Source organism: Pezoporus occidentalis, unplaced genomic scaffold (genome assembly GCF_034315485.1).
Source record: "Pezoporus occidentalis ecotype Australia unplaced genomic scaffold, CSIRO_AGI_Poc_V1 ctg223, whole genome shotgun sequence".
Classification (NCBI taxonomy): domain Eukaryota; kingdom Metazoa; phylum Chordata; class Aves; order Psittaciformes; family Psittacidae; genus Pezoporus; species Pezoporus occidentalis.
Window position 1 is genome coordinate 263,896 of NW_026914106.1, and position 17,449 is coordinate 281,344.

Genomic DNA, 17,449 nt, shown 5'->3' on the forward strand with positions numbered 1-17,449 from the left:
CCACAGGAGAAGGAACTAAGGGGGGATGGAAGCACAGGGTTGTCACCCCATGGTGTCACTCTGAGCAGCATCATTCCACCTTCCTGACCTTGGGTGTGGAGGAAAGGCACAACAGGAGACACAGAACAACATATTCAGTGTCCCTTTCCAACGAGAAAACTCTGCCAAAGTAACTTCCAGCTTAAAAAGAGCAAGTGAGAAGAGAGGAGGGCACCAAAAGGGACGGCACACGGATGTCACAGAATCCCAGACTGGTTTGGGCTGGAAGGGACCTTAAAGCTCACCCAGTTACACCACAGTGGGTCCCAGCTGGGAGGGAAGAGCTTGCTGATGGGGAAGGGGTTTGGTCTTGCCTGAGTTCTCCTCCATCCACTGCTGTGGGGCCTTCACAAGAGCTGGGGCACGAGGCGAGCGTGTGTGTGTACGAGCAGGTCGGCATCCGGAGGGCCCTAGGAGAAACCTTTGGCAGCTCATGAAAAAGGCACCAGGGAATGTAAGAAAAGCAATGCAAAAATTTATATTTTATTTGAAGTCAAAAATTTAAAATAGCTTTCAAATTCAGTAAATGCCTGAACACGAGGGGAAGCCTCATATACAGAGACAGATAAATTAAACTGGATATACTGCAGACAAGCTGGTGTATGTATAGATTACATATGTACACTTGGATGTAAACCAGATTTATACATTTTATTACATTTACAAAAAAAAGCTGATCTTCCACTACTGTTTACTACAATAATGAAAAAACATTTACATTGTGTTTTTTACCTGTACAAACTTTTGATTCATAAAAATATATCTCTGTACAAAAGAGGGCTTTTTTTTTCTTTTTTAAATTCTTTTTTTCTTTCTTTTTTTTTTTTACCTTTTTTCTTTTTTTACCTTTTTTTATTTTTTATTTTTTTAAGCTAATGCAAGTTCTGGGCACAGGGATGGAGAATGTCACCTATGGGGTCCCAGCCAGCTTGCAAAACCATGGGACAACACCCCGGGACAACACCCCTTCCACTTCCTTTGTGGCTTGGGCAACAGCAGAAAATGGAACTGAATGTGTTGAAAGCAGCAAGTTTGAATGGAGCCTCCCTTCTCTCTGCCTCGGTGGTAAAACATCGCAGGTTTGTTTTACACACCTTGAACCATGCCTCTCCTTGGCCCTTCCACTGAATGAGGGGGATTCAGCAAGGTCTGGAGGGCAGATGTGGGATCTGCTGTTGGGGTGGGTTTGAGTGGAGACAGATGGATGCGCATGGGTGTGGGTGCCTGGTCCCCCAGCTGTGTTATGGGGACAAGAGCCAGGAGAATGGGCTGTGGGCTGGCCAAAGGCATGAAGCGCAGAGTAACTGAGGCTGGAAGGGACCTAGGGCTCAAATATGGGCTCTGAGAACAGCCCTGAAGGCAGGAACCAGCTGTGGAAGATGCAAGCAAAGGAACCAGGGGAATGTCCTGGTTCTGCCTTCACTGCAGCCACTCAACTGATGAACTGGAAGGCTCTCCCTTACCCTTCAGCTTGCTCTGGGGTCTGTGTCCTGCAAACCGGAGATGCCCAGCGAGGAGCGGGCACTGCTGCCACCCAGCCTGGCTACCCCAAGGAATTCAGTCCCACAGCCAGCTGGGAGGTGGAACCCTCTCCACTGCTCTGTGCGTTCTGTCTCCCTGACTGTCCCCTGCGAGCAGGGCTCTCGCTCTTGCACCCACCTCTCAGGACTAAATCAGAGCACCCTGGCAGGCTCCAGGAGCAGAGATGGCAAGTTCAGGCAGGCTGCCTGCTCACCTTTAGGCTGTAGGATGCTGCTTGCTCCAAGAGTGCCAAAAACAGACAGAAGTAAAAAAAATACAATCTGTTTATACATACACACACAGAGTGAACGAAGGAACAAATGAGGAAAAACCCTGCCCTGTGGCTTTCACTAGACAAAACCTCAGCTAGGGGAAAGCCAGGTTTGAATGCAAACGTGGATGTAAACACCACCCCATTTGTTTTCATTCTGTTTTCCCATCAAGTCTTCTGTAAGAAGCAGCTGCTGGCTGCCACACAGTGCTCTACAGCAGCACCACATCCAGCTGTGCTCCGTGGCTCCAGCCTGGCCTAGGAAATTGTGACTCAAACTCAAACCAAACAGAACAAAGCCCAGAATCAACAAGAGCAGCTCCCCTCTTTAGGAAAGAGGAGGACGGCGCCATCTCCAAAGCATCACTCTCATCAGGGAGGAAAAATGTCAAGCTGCCTTATCTGCTCTCATGAAAGCCAAGGCAACCTTTCTACCCCTGGGAAATAAAGGAAACAGCTTTGGATAGAAATTAAAACTCTTATTGCATTGCCATTTGGAGGATCAATATGGAAAGGGCAAAGGCTTTTGAATGCTACTGGGGGGAAATCACTATTTGTTAGAGTTCTTTCTAAAGAGGTTTTTGTCCCTTTGTGTCTGTCAGCAATTTCCTCATTAGGGTGTTTGGGCACAGCTAAGATCAACAAGCTGCTGGGACAAGGATAGAGATAGGGGACATCTCCTCACCAGCCCCGACAGCTGCCTGAAATGAGAATGGGGCAGAAGAAACCCAGCAAGGATGCCTAAAGGAAAATTAAATAGGGGGAAGAAGAGGAAAGCTTGCAAAGGGTCTCACTGGAACGGGCCCATTGAGAACTTCCTCTGCAAAAACCCTGGGTTAGAAAAGACAACGAAGAAATGAACCACAGAGAACCCCCAAGTAAAGACAAAGCAAGTGCTCATCCTGTCCCACCCTGGTGCTCACCACAAACCCCACTCAACACCTTGTGCACTGCAAACTGCTTTTACCTCTGCGCTGCCCAAGCAATTCCCAAAGCGGGTGCAGTTGGTGGGACCCCACAAGCCCCACTGCTCCCTCCAGGAACACATCACCACGAGCAGGCGGTAAGAGCCCTCCCATCACCTCACCTCCCAGGTCCTCCACTTCCCCACGTCTTGACATCGGGCTGAGACCCATCAGCAGGCTGGGAGAGGGTGGCTGTGCCGGAGCAGACCTTTGGTTGGCTTTGTTATCCATGGCAGGATGAAGAGGGTGGCTGAGGACAACAGCGGACAACACAGCAGTCTCTCAGGAGCTAACACAACGTCCAACGAGGTGTAGCAGCTTCTCCACAGCCTCAGCAAGGTTGGGAGGAGGAAGATGGGGAGGGAATGGACGGAGACTCGTGTGGTGAAACACAATCATCCACTAGACACCGACCCTGGAGGGATCTGGGGCAATGGGAAAGGAAGGGTGACAGGAGAGAAACAGCTTGTTATTACACACAGAAATGCTAGGAAAGCCTGCAACGGCTTCCTTATCTAAGAACATTCCAATCTAGAAGTGCTGTTACAGTCATAGAATCCCAGACTGGTTTGGACTGGAAGGGACCTTAACGCTCATCCAGTTTCAACCCCTGCCACGGGCAGGGACCCCTTCCACTGGAGCAGCTTGCTCCAAGCCCCTGTGTCCAACCTGGCCTTGAACACTGCCAGGGATGGGGCAGCCACAGCTTCTCTGGGCACCCCGTGCCAGCGCCTCAGCACCCTCACAGGGAAGAGCTTCTGCCTCAGAGCTCATCTCAGCCTCCCCTCGGGCAGGTTAAAGCCATTCCCCTTGGCCTGTCCTTGTCAGAAGCCCACAGGGTACTTTGGTTTATCAAGTTATTTCTCTGTGCCTCTGCAGTAAATCTTTTACCCCCCTGCTTTACCCTCCTGTGATCCCCGTGCAGAGCACCCTGGCTGGAGTCACACAGTGAACCACTTCTGCCAGAGACGCCTTTCCCCCTTCCCCCAGTGACTGTTCTCACCATGGGCCTTTTGGACTTGCTTTGCCACTGGTGCCCAGGAGGTCCTGCCCTGGGCAGAGACAACCTCCTGGGCAATGGGAACCACTCTGGGTGCTCCTTCGAGCCCCTGCTCCACCAGAGCACTTCCAGAGGACACACAGGAGGAAGCGGCGGCAGCGCCGCACTCACCACGGAGGGGACGGCGCTATACGGCTGTGCACACGGTGCTGACTGTGAACTCCGTCTCGTTGGCCATGATGTCTGTGGGCTGCAGGTTCCGGTCATACATTGGGTTCTCAAACGTCGCTCGGACGTTGGTGTTTTCATGGCCGGCGTAGCCATTGAACGGGACTTTTGGTCTTCTCCTGCAGGATGCCAGAGAGAAAATCCAGAGGTCACAGCTACTCCTGCGGGAGCCACTGAGCAGCCCAGACATGAAGTCAGCGGGGAGGACAAAGCTGCTTCTGGAGAGGGTAAAGGCAGAAGGGATCTATAGAAGATGCTGCTCTAGGTCCGTAGCACAGCAGCTCCTTGGGCTTTGCTGTAGCCCACAGCGTGCTCCCTCCACAGAGCAGCCGGTCTGCGTGATGCTTTGCAGTGCAGCGACGTTTCCACAGCAATGCATTGATCAGGAGAAATCACTAATTTACACCATATGCAAAGCCAGCTTGAACGCTGAAGGACGAAATTTACTTTGCCTTATCCTACTTAATGTTGCCACAAATCTTATTAACGGTCATAAAAGCCCTCAATGCTCTCTTCTCCCGACACCCTTGCCCCTCCGTGCACGCTTGCTCCATCATTTTTTCACTTTCTGAATTCAGTGAGAAACCAGACCTAGGGGAAGTGCTCTTAAGACAAGCTCACAAATACTTCTGCCAGCCCCTTGATTTTGTTTCACCTTCTGGCATCATTCCTGAAACCCACCTGTGTTTGTAGAGATAAAGCACAAACCCTGCAATAATCAGGGCTATGAAAGGCACAAGAATGGCAGCTGCCACAGAACTGCTGTTTGATGCAAAATGGTGTCCTATTGATTCTGGATCATTTTCCATCATGCTGATGTCTGAAACACAGCAGAAGTAAACACATTTCACAACAGCACTGTGGGAAATGAGGTTTGCTTTGAGTTACAGGTTATATCCTCAACAACAGAATAAGGGGCAAGGTAATCAAAAGCTTCTGAGCTGATTTGGAGATCCAGCCTAGCTCAGGCACCATCATTTATTTAGAACTGCAATAAAAGAAAGATGTAAATAGTTTTATCTTACCAAAATGCTCAAACTTGGATGCTTAATGTTAGGCGTTACGGGAGACTTTTAAAGGCTGCAATAATGAGCATCTAATTCTCTGTAAAGGTGACAAGACTCCAGAGTCAGGTTCCAAAATTCCTAGATACTGCAAAGCTCAACGCACATTTGGAGAGGTATTTAGGAGCTTAGGCCTTGGGCTGCCCAAGCCCAAGTGCCTCTGTGATTTCTGAAAGTCAGATGGAGACACTTCTGGCAGCAATGGGACCTGGGCTTTTGGGTCTGGCATTCGGCAACATGGAGAAAAAAGGCCCAGGTGCACTTTGTGGCTCCAAGCTCCTTGTTTTTCAATAGAAACCTCTATTTCCCCCCTGGGGTACAGAGATTTGAGGGCACTTGACTGAGTGGCTGGGTTGGGTTCTACCAGCTCCTCTTCTGAGAGGAGTGGAAAGGGTTAGGTTAAACCTGATGGCTCAAAACCAGCTAGAAAGATGTGGCCCAGCAGGGCTGATAATTAAAGCCAGGGACAGCAGAAATGTTCCCTGTTTGGAAACCTCCACTACAACCAAAATCCTGCTTTCAGCACTCAAGGGAGGAAGCACTGAGTAGAGGAACTTTACCAAGTCTCTGAAGGCCAAACTGCCCGAAGCCTTTGCCACGCACAAAGCCCTGGTACACAAACGTGCCACTTGAAGACTCTGACGAGACCTGCAAGGCCAGGAGAGCAGAGATCAACAGATGCGTTCAACACCTCCCTGGGTTTTTAGCACCCATCTTAACACGGTCTCCTTCAAGCTCATGCACAGCATTAATGTGATTCGATTCCCCAGAAAATCGTGGCATTTCTCAAGAAGTCTGACTGCCCAATAACTTGCTAAAACTCTCACATCTCAAAGGAAGGAAACTGGGGTGAGAAGCTGGCTCCATAAGGGAACATCAGCTCTTCCAGCTTGATGTTTAACAGACATAAAACGTTAAAATGGGATTAAGCATGTTGGTTTCTCCTGCAGCGTTATGCAGAAGATTTGCAGGTTTAAAACTGCAGGGCAATAAAAAGCCATACAGCTGCAAGGGAGCACGAAGAGCCAACTGTCATGTCGCGTGCTGGAAGAGTGCCGCATGTCCCCTTCAAGCAAGCAGGTCACTGAGGACAGCAGCCTCATCTTGACACCAGCTAAGGGAGTTATTTCCTCAGCTTCAGCGAGAGAAAAGCTGGGATTGTGACAGCAAGGGGAGAAGTGGTGTGGGGGGAGCTGGTGTCTGAGGAGCCCGTGCACTTACGTGTCCATCTAGAGCCCATTTATCGTTTTTGAACTTGTTGACAAAGATCTCCACTGGCCCCGTTATTTGGTAAACCTGCAGAAGCAGGTGCACGTCTTCTTTCTTGTAAATGCCTGAAAAACAAGTGATTCTCATGTCTAGATCACAGTGATGCTACTTGAGTTTCAAGTACCTGACTCTCTACATGAGAGAGTAATCACCTCATCACCTCAGAGTGGACAACTCCTCTGCCTCCTACCCGTACAGGTGCTGGGAACACACCATGAACACGCAATCCCATGTCCACCCCCCAGGATATTAAAGGTATTTTACACATGGGAAGAGGCTCAACTATTAATGCTTAGGTTATGTCACTGGATCAGTAACAATCTGGTGCTCCATGGAGGCCAAGACAAGGAGCACCCACATCATTTAACCTTGTTTATCTTCAACTCCAAGTCCACCACTCCAGCACAGAGGGAATGGATGATGGACTGGGCAGAGCTGCCTTTCAGGTAGAGTCAAAGCAAACTGAGGTACATGAGTTTGTTTGTCTTGGTCCAATCAAAAGACTGGAGACTTCAAACCGGGGTGGTTCTGTACAGCTCTACCAGAGCATCAGCATCAGGCACACAGCTGAGCACGCTGCCCCTCACTCTGTGACTGCACTTGTACCACGTGTAGATCCCTAGAGATGTCTACATCAACTCCCTTACCAGACACCAGGAGCTCCACGCCGCTGTGGTCTATCAAAGTGGCATTGACTTTACTGGTGGCAGGGTCGAAGCTAGTGACGGACAGCATCGCAGGCTGCTTCTTCCCCAGGTATTCATAGGAGCCTTTCCAAAGGGAATTCTTTGCAAACACATCAGCAGGCACTGGAAACCACAGCAATTGGGGATGCATCAAAACAAAAGCAATACCATTTATTTCCATTTCTCAGAAATCAAAATAGAGCAGATTTCCTTCTTTCTTTGAATTCACAAATACATATTCAAATATCTCAAATCCCACCCACTCTCTGTGTTATTATCCCTGAGTACAAAGAGAAGGAGAGGAGAGCAAACAAGCTGATGACTTTAATTCTGTTGTTTTGACAAAAAATGACACCAGAGTTTTAAAAACAAACCAAGCCCCAAAAGAATTTCTTAGGAAAAGCTAATAAAGCCCCTTTTTAAAAAGAAAAGGTGCCATGTAAACATCCTGGAGGGCTCGGATCTCCAGAGTGCCAAGGGGAGGGCAGTGGATGGTGGTGCCTGACTCCTCCTGTCCGTTCTCCATGAGCATGCCTGGGATGGGGCACGTGGGCTGCTTGCACCAGCCCAGCAGTGTCAATACCCACAAGGAACAGCCGGGTTTCTGGACAGGAAGGGAGGGACCTGGTAGGGGTGAGATCGAGTGCTAATGTGTCCGTCCCATGGAGGAGTGAGCCCTGCTACGGTACCTGACACCCTGGTGAGCGGCGGGTCCCGCGCGGTGCCAACCGGCCTTCCACTGGGGCGAACATCAGCTGAGAGAGGGGGGACAAACCACAGCTGTGAGTATCATGGCATCACGGAATGCTCTGTGTTGGAAGGGACCTCAAAGCTCCTCCAGCTCCAACCCCTGCCACGGGCAGGGACCCCTTCCACTGGAGCAGCTTGCTCCAAGCCCTGTGTCCAACCTGGCCTTGAGCACTGCCAGGGATGGGGCAGGCACAGGGGACTCCTGGCCTGCTGGTGCAGGTCTAAGGGGTGAGCTGTCTTCTCTGGGGCTGCAATGCTCCCCCCTGCAGAGGAGCAGGCACACGTGAGAGCAGAGCTCTCAGCGCTCTTACCAAGGCAGATGGGTGGTTTTCCTGTCCAGCTGCCATCTGCTTTGCAAGTTCGATGCTCGGATCCTCCGGTGAGGTAGAACCCGCTCTGACAGGAATAGATCAAGGTGTAGCCCAGAGATGGCAAATCCAGAGCACCGACATTAGCGTGGGAGGGGGTCTCTGGCTGCTTGCAGTGGTGAGCTGAAAAGCACAAAGGAAACAGATGAGATTCACCACCCGGCTGTACGCCAAGGCAGAAGAGTGGCACCGCCACGTCAGCAGGGACAGAAATCTCTTAGAAAAGCTTCTGTCAGCAAAAGCTGTCTCTGCTCACTGAGGGACACGATGCCACGCCTGGACTTTTCCCAGCCAGATGAATTAACGAGACAGCTTCCTGTGCTTTGTGGCTGCTTTGCTCTTTCTGGCTAAAGCTCTCACGGGATCCTTACCTCAGTTCCAGCTTCCACAAACAGAAAATGAGGATTTTTGACTTTCATTGGAAAAATGTCAAAACCAAGCGATGTTAAGGACACTTTCCTCCTTCCTTTGAACTGCGTCCCAGGTCTACTTGAAGACTAAAAACTGCCTTCAGGGGACATTAGACCCAGTAAGTTAAGCCAGTGACTGGAGGAAGTGCGCTACAGATCTGGTTTTGCATAACTCCTCTTCATGGGATCACTGTTCCAGTAATAATTTGCACCCACCTGCCCACAGGATCACACAGTGAGTCCTCAGAAGCGTGCCACAGTCATCAATTCCTGTAACTCTCAATAACTTTCACGATGTGGCCACAAAAATCAAAGCTAAGCTTGTCCAGCTCTCTGCCACCAGACTGAGCATGTGCCCACACTGCTCTATCAGGTCCTGCTGAAGAAGGGCCTTTCCTTGAGGACTTACAACACAAATCACGGAGATGGGAACCTCCCTCACTGTAAAACTGCCCTGCCTGTAGCTCTCAAGCTGCTCATGAATGAGAACAAATCCTCAGCAGCCTTCATGGGGCATTATCTTCACCCCTGCTTTACAGAGGATGAAATATAAAGCCAGGCTAACCCAAACCCGCGTGGTCTGGGACCGCAGCCCAGCTCAGAGATGGAGCTCAGCACGCATTAGCAGTAACTTCATCCAACAACGTGCTGTGGGGGGAGAAGGCTTTACACAAATCCCAAAAGCAACACCTCAGCAGACCTTGCTGGCACGGGTAAGCCAAAACCATCTTCTCTTTCAACCCCCCCAGCACCCCCTCTCCCCTGATGCTATGTGCCAGAGTTGTTGCAGCTGGTGCCTCAGTTGGGCCGCTCAAAGAATAAGCACCTATGGGGTTTGTTAGTGGAAAAATATCTCACCAATAAACCACCTCGCAAGGGAGAGGCAAAAGCTTTTTAATACTTAGGATACAGAGGCCGTGATGGATAGTACCACTTAAACACATTAAATTAAACTCCTTCTGGTGTAGCTGGGAAAAGATGATAGATGGCTTAAAAGAAAGAGCAACACGTTATTAAAGATGAGGAGAAACACCGCTCTGCTCGAGAGCCCTTCTGGCTAAATGTTAACCTGGGTCCCTGGAGCGTGAGCTCACATCTCAGCCATCAAACGTGTTTCCAGAAGCACAAAACAAAGTTTCACCTGAAACTACGCCTCTGAGGAAGGAGCAAGTCAGAAGAACCCATCTGCGATCAGCAGCGGCTGCTGGTGTGGCCACGTCGGGACTCACCAGGCTGCGCCATCCCCCTTTTCTTCAAGAACCTGTTTTCCCAGAGCTCCCCCCAGGCCCCAGCAATTTGCACAGTGAAGCACAGAGCCACGCAAGGCACAGCGCGGGGAACGGCACCCGTTTCCCTTGGCCAAGCCTCTCCCAAGACTTACGGACGCAGTCGGGCTGCACGCCGCTCCACGTCAGGTTGGGGAGGCAGGTCCTGGTGGTGGAGCCCTGCAGCAGGTACCCCTTCTGGCACTTGAAGAAGATGATGCTTCCCACCTGTTACAAGGGGAGACAAACCTCTGAACGCGCCAGCACGACGTGGCTCGCCCGTGACCGCGATACAGAAATACTTCTATCACTTTTCCATCTCCTGCATGCTGGCGAGGGCAGTCACCTGCTCTCTGCTCTCACTGCCCTGCCAGCCTGCTGTTGAAAGCTCCCAGAGTCCCTGGAGAGCTGCAGCTTTAACTGTGCACGGAGTTCCCTTCCTTCAGTGACAGAGGCAAAGCTGCTCTGCCATTTAAATATACCAAAGCCAGCATCAAACACAGGTGCTATTAGAAAGGGGTGTGATTTCTGTCTCTCTGGTGTGCACCTCTCAGAGTGGCAACTCGTGTCAAAGTCACAGTTACAGTGTCTCAGTACTAATTAAGCACTAGAATTAATTCATTAAACCCCAGGATTAAGATAACTAATTAGCAGAAAAACTGAAAGATCCACTCTGGAGGAGTAGCCACATGAATCAACTATCCCGGCCCAGTCACAGCAGGGAAGGGACATCCAGGGGGATGGTGGTGGAGGATGGAGACGGAACACCCTGAGGAGTTGCTTTGTTTTTTTCCCTCCTTTCTACTTGATTTCATACCATAGAGGAGCTGAGATTAAGAAAACCACCTACAGAATTTGGTCTGAAAATTAATGGAAATTATGTCTCCAGTGTGAATACTGATTACACCAATAGCTATTAATCAGCACTGTAATTAATATCATAAATAACACATCGCTAGTTAATCCCAGACGAACGCGCTCTGGGGTCTAACAGAGCACGCTGGGATGTCCTGCTGCAGGGAGGACACGTTAATCCATGCCTGGACTCAGACATGGGTAACCACAGCAAGGACTGGGGCGCAGCTGAGGGACCCTGCTGCCGGGGCAGTACCTGGTAGCCCTGGGAATTGTTCTGCATCCCGAAGAGAGGAACGCCGGGGTCCGCACACGTCGTGAGGCTGGGGTCTGCAAAGGAAAGAACAGAGCCAGTGTTCTAGAGGGGCTGTGGAAGCCACGCCAGAGCTTCCCTTGCTCTCCACACAGGATCATGCTGTGCCTTTGCGACAGGACAGAAACACTTTGCTACTGAAGGAATACACAGCAACTATGGACAGTACATGGATCTTTTTGTTTCTTAAACCCCTGCCTGCTGCAACACGAACTAACCAGAGGCACTCTGTCACCGGGGAGAAAACAAAAGAACAGAACTCTTGTGTCAGGAACAACTCTTCCTTTCCCCTGACCTATACATGAGTGAAGCACCTGCTCATGAGGGCTGTGCCTTCTCCTGCACCCAGGGCTGCGGTGACCTGTCCTCTCCATGCCTTGGTCATTGCCTTCACCCTTCTGGGCTCAGCTTGGCCACTGCACCTTGGAACCTCGCTATCCCCTAGTGATAGAAGGGGCCTGGAGATTTCAACGCACCTCAGACACATAATCTCTCTGTATGCCTCATTTGGCCTCAATCTATCAGAAGATGAACACACACAATTCAGAAGGAATACCTGCTGCCACCCCTCTATAGCATCTATCACTTTCTTTTCTTCCCAGCGCATCGACAATAGCAGGGCATCAATGGAATTAAGGAAGAGATGCGTTGTCATTATTACAGCACTCCAAACTTCTGTCTCAAAGGCGGTTCAGCAGCAGCACGTTCTCTGCTTCCTGGGATCACAGGATTGAGCTAATCTGCAGTGCTAGCCACAGGGATGTTCTGGTACCCAGCCAGGGGTAGCTCCCTTAGCAGGGAGCTGGATCTCAGAGAAATCAGATGAGAGTCTGCTCTGGATTCCCAGCCTTCCTTTTTCAACTTGCTCAACAGTGCTATGAGAAGGATCATGAGCCCTACAACAAATTCCTCTCTAAATAACTCAAAATACTCCTATTAATAGGACTGTGCAAGACAAAAAATACTCTAAGGAAAGTTTCCACAATCCAACAAAGCAGGACAGAAGCAGCTGGTCACTATATCCTGCAGCTATAGCACACTGGAGCACAGTATCTGCACCTAAAGGGCACGGTGGCTTATTTTTATGCCTTTATTCTTTATGATCTGACTAATCAATCTCTTCACACTGCAACATTATGCACTTGTTGGTGTTGTTCCCAGGTCCTTGGAGCTGCAGTAACTAACAAGGGATACAAAATGTGGCCAGTGCGGGGCTGTGAAGCACAAGCTAATTCATCTTCCGTCACTCGGTCCTGCTGAGCTTTGGTCATTTATCACTGATGCAGTTTCCATGGAAGCCCCCCGATAAATCAGTGTCTACAATAGATAAAGAGCCCCCTCGCTGGACGAGGTAGCAGGTGATGGATGGCAGAGGGTGGAGGGCAGAGCTGGCTGCACTGGGGGGTCTGCAGCTCTGGTAGTCTAATGGATCTCAAAATTGGGTGAGATCTGAATAAATACAACACTTTGTGTTCAGCTGCTTGTGTCAGCACTGACTCTGCGGGTTAAGGTTTTGTAGACACCTGAGTCTTCTCCCTGCTCATAGTTTGTTTTAGGGAGACAAATTGTAAGTGTGTTTCAGCAGCAGCATGAACAGCTGTATTTACTGGCTTCAATCCCAGACAGCTGGTTTGGGTTGGAAGGGACCTCAAAGCTCCTCCAGCTCCAACCCCTGCCACAGGCAGGGACCCCTCCACTGGAGCAGCTTGCTCCAAGCCCCTGTGTCCAACCTGGCCTTGAGCACTGCCAGGGATGGGGCAGCCACAGCTTCTCTGGGCACCCTGTGCCAGCGCCTCAGCACCTTCCCAGGGAAGAGCTTCTGCCTCAGAGCTCATCTCAGTCTCCCCTCAGGCAGGTTCAAGCCATTCCCCTTGGCCTGTCCCTACAGGCCCTTGTAAAAAGTCCCCCTTCAGCTTTGCTGTCAGACCCTTTAGGTACTGGAAGGATTTGCAAGTAAGTGATGAATCATTTAAAGCCAGTATTTACAACACTAGGCAGGTGCTCCCAACTCTTTGTGCGTGAGAAAGCTCCCAGTGAAATCAGTTGGGAACGTGGAGGTCCCGGCCACGAGTCTTTTCACATTCCTCTAACTGGTGATGTACTGAGATGAGCTGGAGTGGTTGAAAGGCAGAGAAGAGCTGGAGATGTGTTTCTGCCCCCAGGGCCCCCATGAAGGGATGATGGTGGTGTTCAGGCACACAGTTCAGGTGACAGCACACAGCCCATGCAGTTTATCTCCACAGGAGCCATGGAGTTCAAGAGTGCAGCCAGAGGTTTAAACAAGTGAAAAATGCTGTGACTCATTATGATTATAAACTTCCCTGGGGCTCCAAAGGGTTCTGGAAGCCCCAGAAAACGGGCACCTGAAGAATGTGGCCAAACTGCATTTTCAGCCCCATTGCTGCTATCCATGGGTTGGAGGTTCCCAAGGAAGCCTGGAAGCAGCACAGAGCCCAGCACTGCGCAGCCAGCAGCCCTCACACCTTGCAGCCCAGGCTGCAAGTGTTAATCTGGAAGTCCTGCAGAGACACTTCTTTGCCCACTGGCTGGCCAAGGAAAGTGCTGAGCAGGAACAGGGAGGAGATCTTCTTCCTTGGACGCCCTGGGGTACTGACCACCAATGAGGGGCAGGAATGATGGCGACAGGCACTGAATTGAAGCAGCAAGCCTCAAACATCACCCCTGTGCATTCTGAACTCAGGGGGAGCAAGTGCTCACTTCTGCAAGCCCACGAATGAAACCCAGTTTTGCTACAGACGGAGAAGCGAGGTGACCGCCCAGGGCTCTCTTCACGACAGAGAGGTCTCCCCTTACCTATGCAGCTGGGCTGGGTCCCGCTCCACGTCCCGTCGGACTGGCAGAACCTCCGGGCTGATCCCACCAGCACGAGCGGGGCTGCGCAGGAGAAGGACACGGAGGAGCGGTACGTGAAGCCTCTGTCCTCCCTCCTGCCCTGAGCCGGTATCCCCGGATCACCGCAGAACACAGCTGCAACAGGCAGACAAGCGGATTGCGATGAACCTCCGCAAGACCGAGCCATGCTAATAAGCTAATGATGGGTCTATTAATGGGCCAAACCTTACCACTCCCTGTCATCAAGCTCTGTGCTTGCCCAGGGGATTAGCCGCGGCAGAAGGCATTGCTGGCTACTTTCCTTGTAATTCTCCCTTTTTGTCAATTCCTGTTCATTAACTTCCACCTTCTTCCCCATCTTTTTTCTTTCTTTTTTTCCCTAACAGCATGCTTAGCTTTAAAATGTATCTCTAATTGCACGATGTCAAATTACTGGAGGGTTCCGTGTCACACAGAAAGCCCACTAATTATACAAGATCCAGGGAAAGGTGCAAGGAACACAGTGAGGGCTTTGTATGATTTAATATGAAAATGGCTATTGTGCAGCTGCCAGCCATTCAGCCTAGAGAAGAAACTCCAATCTGCGTTTATCATCACAAGACATTTAACTATTTTTTTGCATTAGCTATTGTATCAAGCACACAGGTTTCACCCGGCCAAAGCTCTGCCTTCACAAAACATTCCCAACTTCTGCTGCAACAACACAGTGCCTTTTGCCAAAGTTCTTTTTCCTATGGCCTCTGGCACTTTCAAGAGCTGTGACTGCAGAAGACTCAGTCACCGGGGAGATACACGGACCAACAACCAGTTGTAAAGATGCCTGGTGGACAGGAACACGCAAGATGGAGACCAGAGATGTCAAAGAGAGGGCAACCAAATGGGTTTAAAGCACAGCCCTGCACCCAGTTCATGCATGAGAATGCTGGTGGCTGCCTACTCACGGAAGCACTGAGGGATCTCCCCGCTCCACGTCCCGTTCCCCTCGCAGGTCAGCACGGCAGGCAGGGAGAGCTGGTACCCCTCCAGGCAGGCATAGCTCACACTGGAGCCCCAGCTGAAGTCCGAGCCCACCACTTTCCCATTGGGAATGGCTTGTGGGGATTTGCAGGTGATAGCTGAAGGAAAAACAAAAGCTCGTCAGTTCTCGTCACTTCTCAGCACCGTTATTTCCACTATCGAGCAAATCCACCTAGGATCTAAGTTACTTCCTGCTCTCAGGACAAGAGCATCACTGGCACTGGCCTAGCAGGGGCTGAACAGAGTTTTCCAGCTGTAAACCCCATGATTTCACTCTGAAGTCTGGACTTAGCCACACCCCAAATCTCCAAGGCAGATTTCTGAGTCAGTGCTCATTTCAAGGCAAGAATCTACTCTGACTCAGTGTGAAAACTCATCTAAGATGTCTTGAAAGATTCATACACTTTGGACAACCCGGCTGAGCTTCAGATTAGCAGCTGAATCAACAACCAGTCTGTATTTCATCCGCTCTAGGGCGTTCTGAGGTGACATTTTTGCAGCACTTTGCATTCCAGCTCAGGGGAGCACTGGGAAAGATGCTCAGCTCATGCAAATTGGCCTGGCCTCCAAATGAGACCCTGGCCCCATTCTGCATTATTCCTGCAACATTAGCTCAGTGGAGAGGATGAAAGAGGAATGTAAGAATTGCTCTTTACAGGCTCTGGAGTGTATTTGGAAGTTTCTGTGTGGTCTGTAGTTATATCAGAATCATGACAGGTGAATTTTCCAGACTGCCAAAGAAGTACAGAGACGCTGCTACAATTCTTATCTACGCTTTGTGGGTAAAACACTTACGAAAGAGATCCAGCCTGTCCTGCCACTGCTCTACTATTTCCATTTCCTATCGCTGAACTACAGACGCAATCTCAGAACTGAGAAATAATGAAAGGAGTTGGAAGAAATAACTTTCAGACTTCTGGAGGATGCCACAAAGTGGCTGCTTGCAAAACACAGTCTTTCACGTGAGTTTGATCTGGGGTTTAGCACAGAGTAAGTCACTTTGCTCTCCGTGCTTCACTTTCCCTTCCCTATCACAGGGATAACAGCAATTCTTCCTTCCCAGGCACACTGTGATTACTGATAGACCTAAAGACAGCAAGGTGTTCATGCTATGCTGAGGAAATTGTGCAAGTGCCATAAACACAGGGGACAGACTGAATGACAAGACCAAGCAACAAGCAGGTGGGCTCCAGGCACGCTGCAGTAGCTGCTGCCTATCACCGTGTTCCAAGTTACAAGAAGTCTGTGGCCTGTAAAACTTGTATCCTCCGATACTGAAAACAACCAATCTTACCCTTGCAGGCAGGTTTGGTGCCATTCCAGGTTCGGTCTTTCGTGCAGGTTAGAGAGGATGCCCTGTCTGACTCCATCATATAGCCAGGCGTGCACTGGAACACCACAGTTTTATTGTAGGTGAAGTCAGTGCCCAGCCTAATGCCATTGGCTGGCACACCAGGGTCACCACAGTTGATCACTGCCAAAGAAAAAGAAGCATTTCTGGCTGATCATCCCTTGTCTCACACTTCTAAGACCTGCAATAAGTACAAACCTGAGGGTTCTCAGTGTTTCAATGCAGGATGTAACCCCCTCATCATGGAGAAGGAAGTATTTGTTGCACAGAAGATGTGCAGAGTAGCACTAGCTATGGAGCAGGCTGGGCTACAGCATAGGGAGAAAACTGTTTCTACCCAGTGGACCAAAGAGTGGTCTTAATGGCACAACAAGCCCTTGCAAGATGAAGTATTGACACACATGAAACATTAAAGAAAACCTGGGTCAGATCTGGGCTAGGTGGAAGAGAGTTTGCCAATGGCATCCCTCTCTCTGCCCTAGTTACTGTCTCTTGTGTAAGACCACATTTCCATCACCCACATTCCTGCTGCAGGCACCTGTGGGTGGGAGCCATGAGGAAACACGACGCGCTCACTGGGAGCTCTGAGCAGAGGCTCTGCCCACACGTGTCCCAGTGCCAGCAGGCAGGAGTGCTCACGTTCAGCAGCAGCCCCACAGAGCCCCTCCAGGCAGGCTGACATTTACTCATGAGGTTATTACAGCGCTCCCTTCATCCAACTGGAAAATAACAAACCCAAAGCAAGAGCTTTCCATTAGGTACTTGCAGAGGCTGCAGGCTGAGGTAGTTTTAGCTGCTGTCAGTTTAACAGAGCTCCTTATCACACACGTGTGTGTGCACATCTACAGCGAGCATCCAACGTGCCCTGACAAGCCGTCCCTGGAGCCTGGCAGCATCACTCACCTCATCTTCCAGGAATCATCCCAGTGCTCACCTGTACACTCTGGACTGGTCCCAGTCCACGTCCCGTTCACCGTGCAGTGCCTGCTCAGCACTCCCGTGGAGTAGTAGCCTTCCCGGCACTGATAGATAATGGAGCTGGAGAAGACCAGGCCGTCATTAAATATAACCCTGGCGTTGCTGGGGGTTCCTGGATTCCCACAGGATATCACTAGAAAGCAGAATGGCAAAGTCGTAAAACACCCCCAAAGCAAATGACAAGGCTTTCACCCTGCAATGGACTGCTCTCAATCAAAGTGAGATTAGCTGCAAAGCCCCTGGATC

General features: G+C 50.3%; 1 protein-coding gene across 4 annotated transcripts in view; it reads right to left on the bottom strand.

Moving 5' to 3' along the window:
- Nucleotides 1-492: 492 nt before the first annotated feature.
- The window catches only part of CSMD2 (CUB and Sushi multiple domains 2), a 291,426-nt gene continuing 274,469 nt past the window's right edge, over nt 493-17,449 (bottom strand). For 3 of the 4 annotated variants that reach the window (XM_062620680.1, XM_062620678.1, XM_062620682.1), the window contains 14 exons: nt 17,160-17,336; nt 16,169-16,348; nt 14,799-14,972; nt 13,819-13,992; nt 10,948-11,021; nt 9,953-10,064; nt 8,105-8,284; nt 7,733-7,798; nt 7,005-7,166; nt 6,310-6,422; nt 5,649-5,736; nt 4,706-4,844; nt 3,964-4,143; nt 493-3,211 (listed from right to left, as the gene is read on the bottom strand). In XM_062620680.1, coding sequence (XP_062476664.1) covers nt 3,984-4,143; nt 4,706-4,844; nt 5,649-5,736; nt 6,310-6,422; nt 7,005-7,166; nt 7,733-7,798; nt 8,105-8,284; nt 9,953-10,064; nt 10,948-11,021; nt 13,819-13,992; nt 14,799-14,972; nt 16,169-16,348; nt 17,160-17,336 — 1,799 coding nt within the window. In that variant the 3' untranslated portion in view covers nt 493-3,211; nt 3,964-3,983. Of the gene's footprint in view, nt 3,222-3,963; nt 4,144-4,705; nt 4,845-5,648; nt 5,737-6,309; nt 6,423-7,004; nt 7,167-7,732; nt 7,799-8,104; nt 8,285-9,952; nt 10,065-10,947; nt 11,022-13,818; nt 13,993-14,798; nt 14,973-16,168; nt 16,349-17,159; nt 17,337-17,449 lie in introns of all 4 variants that reach the window. The other variant, XM_062620679.1, reaches the window with a different exon arrangement.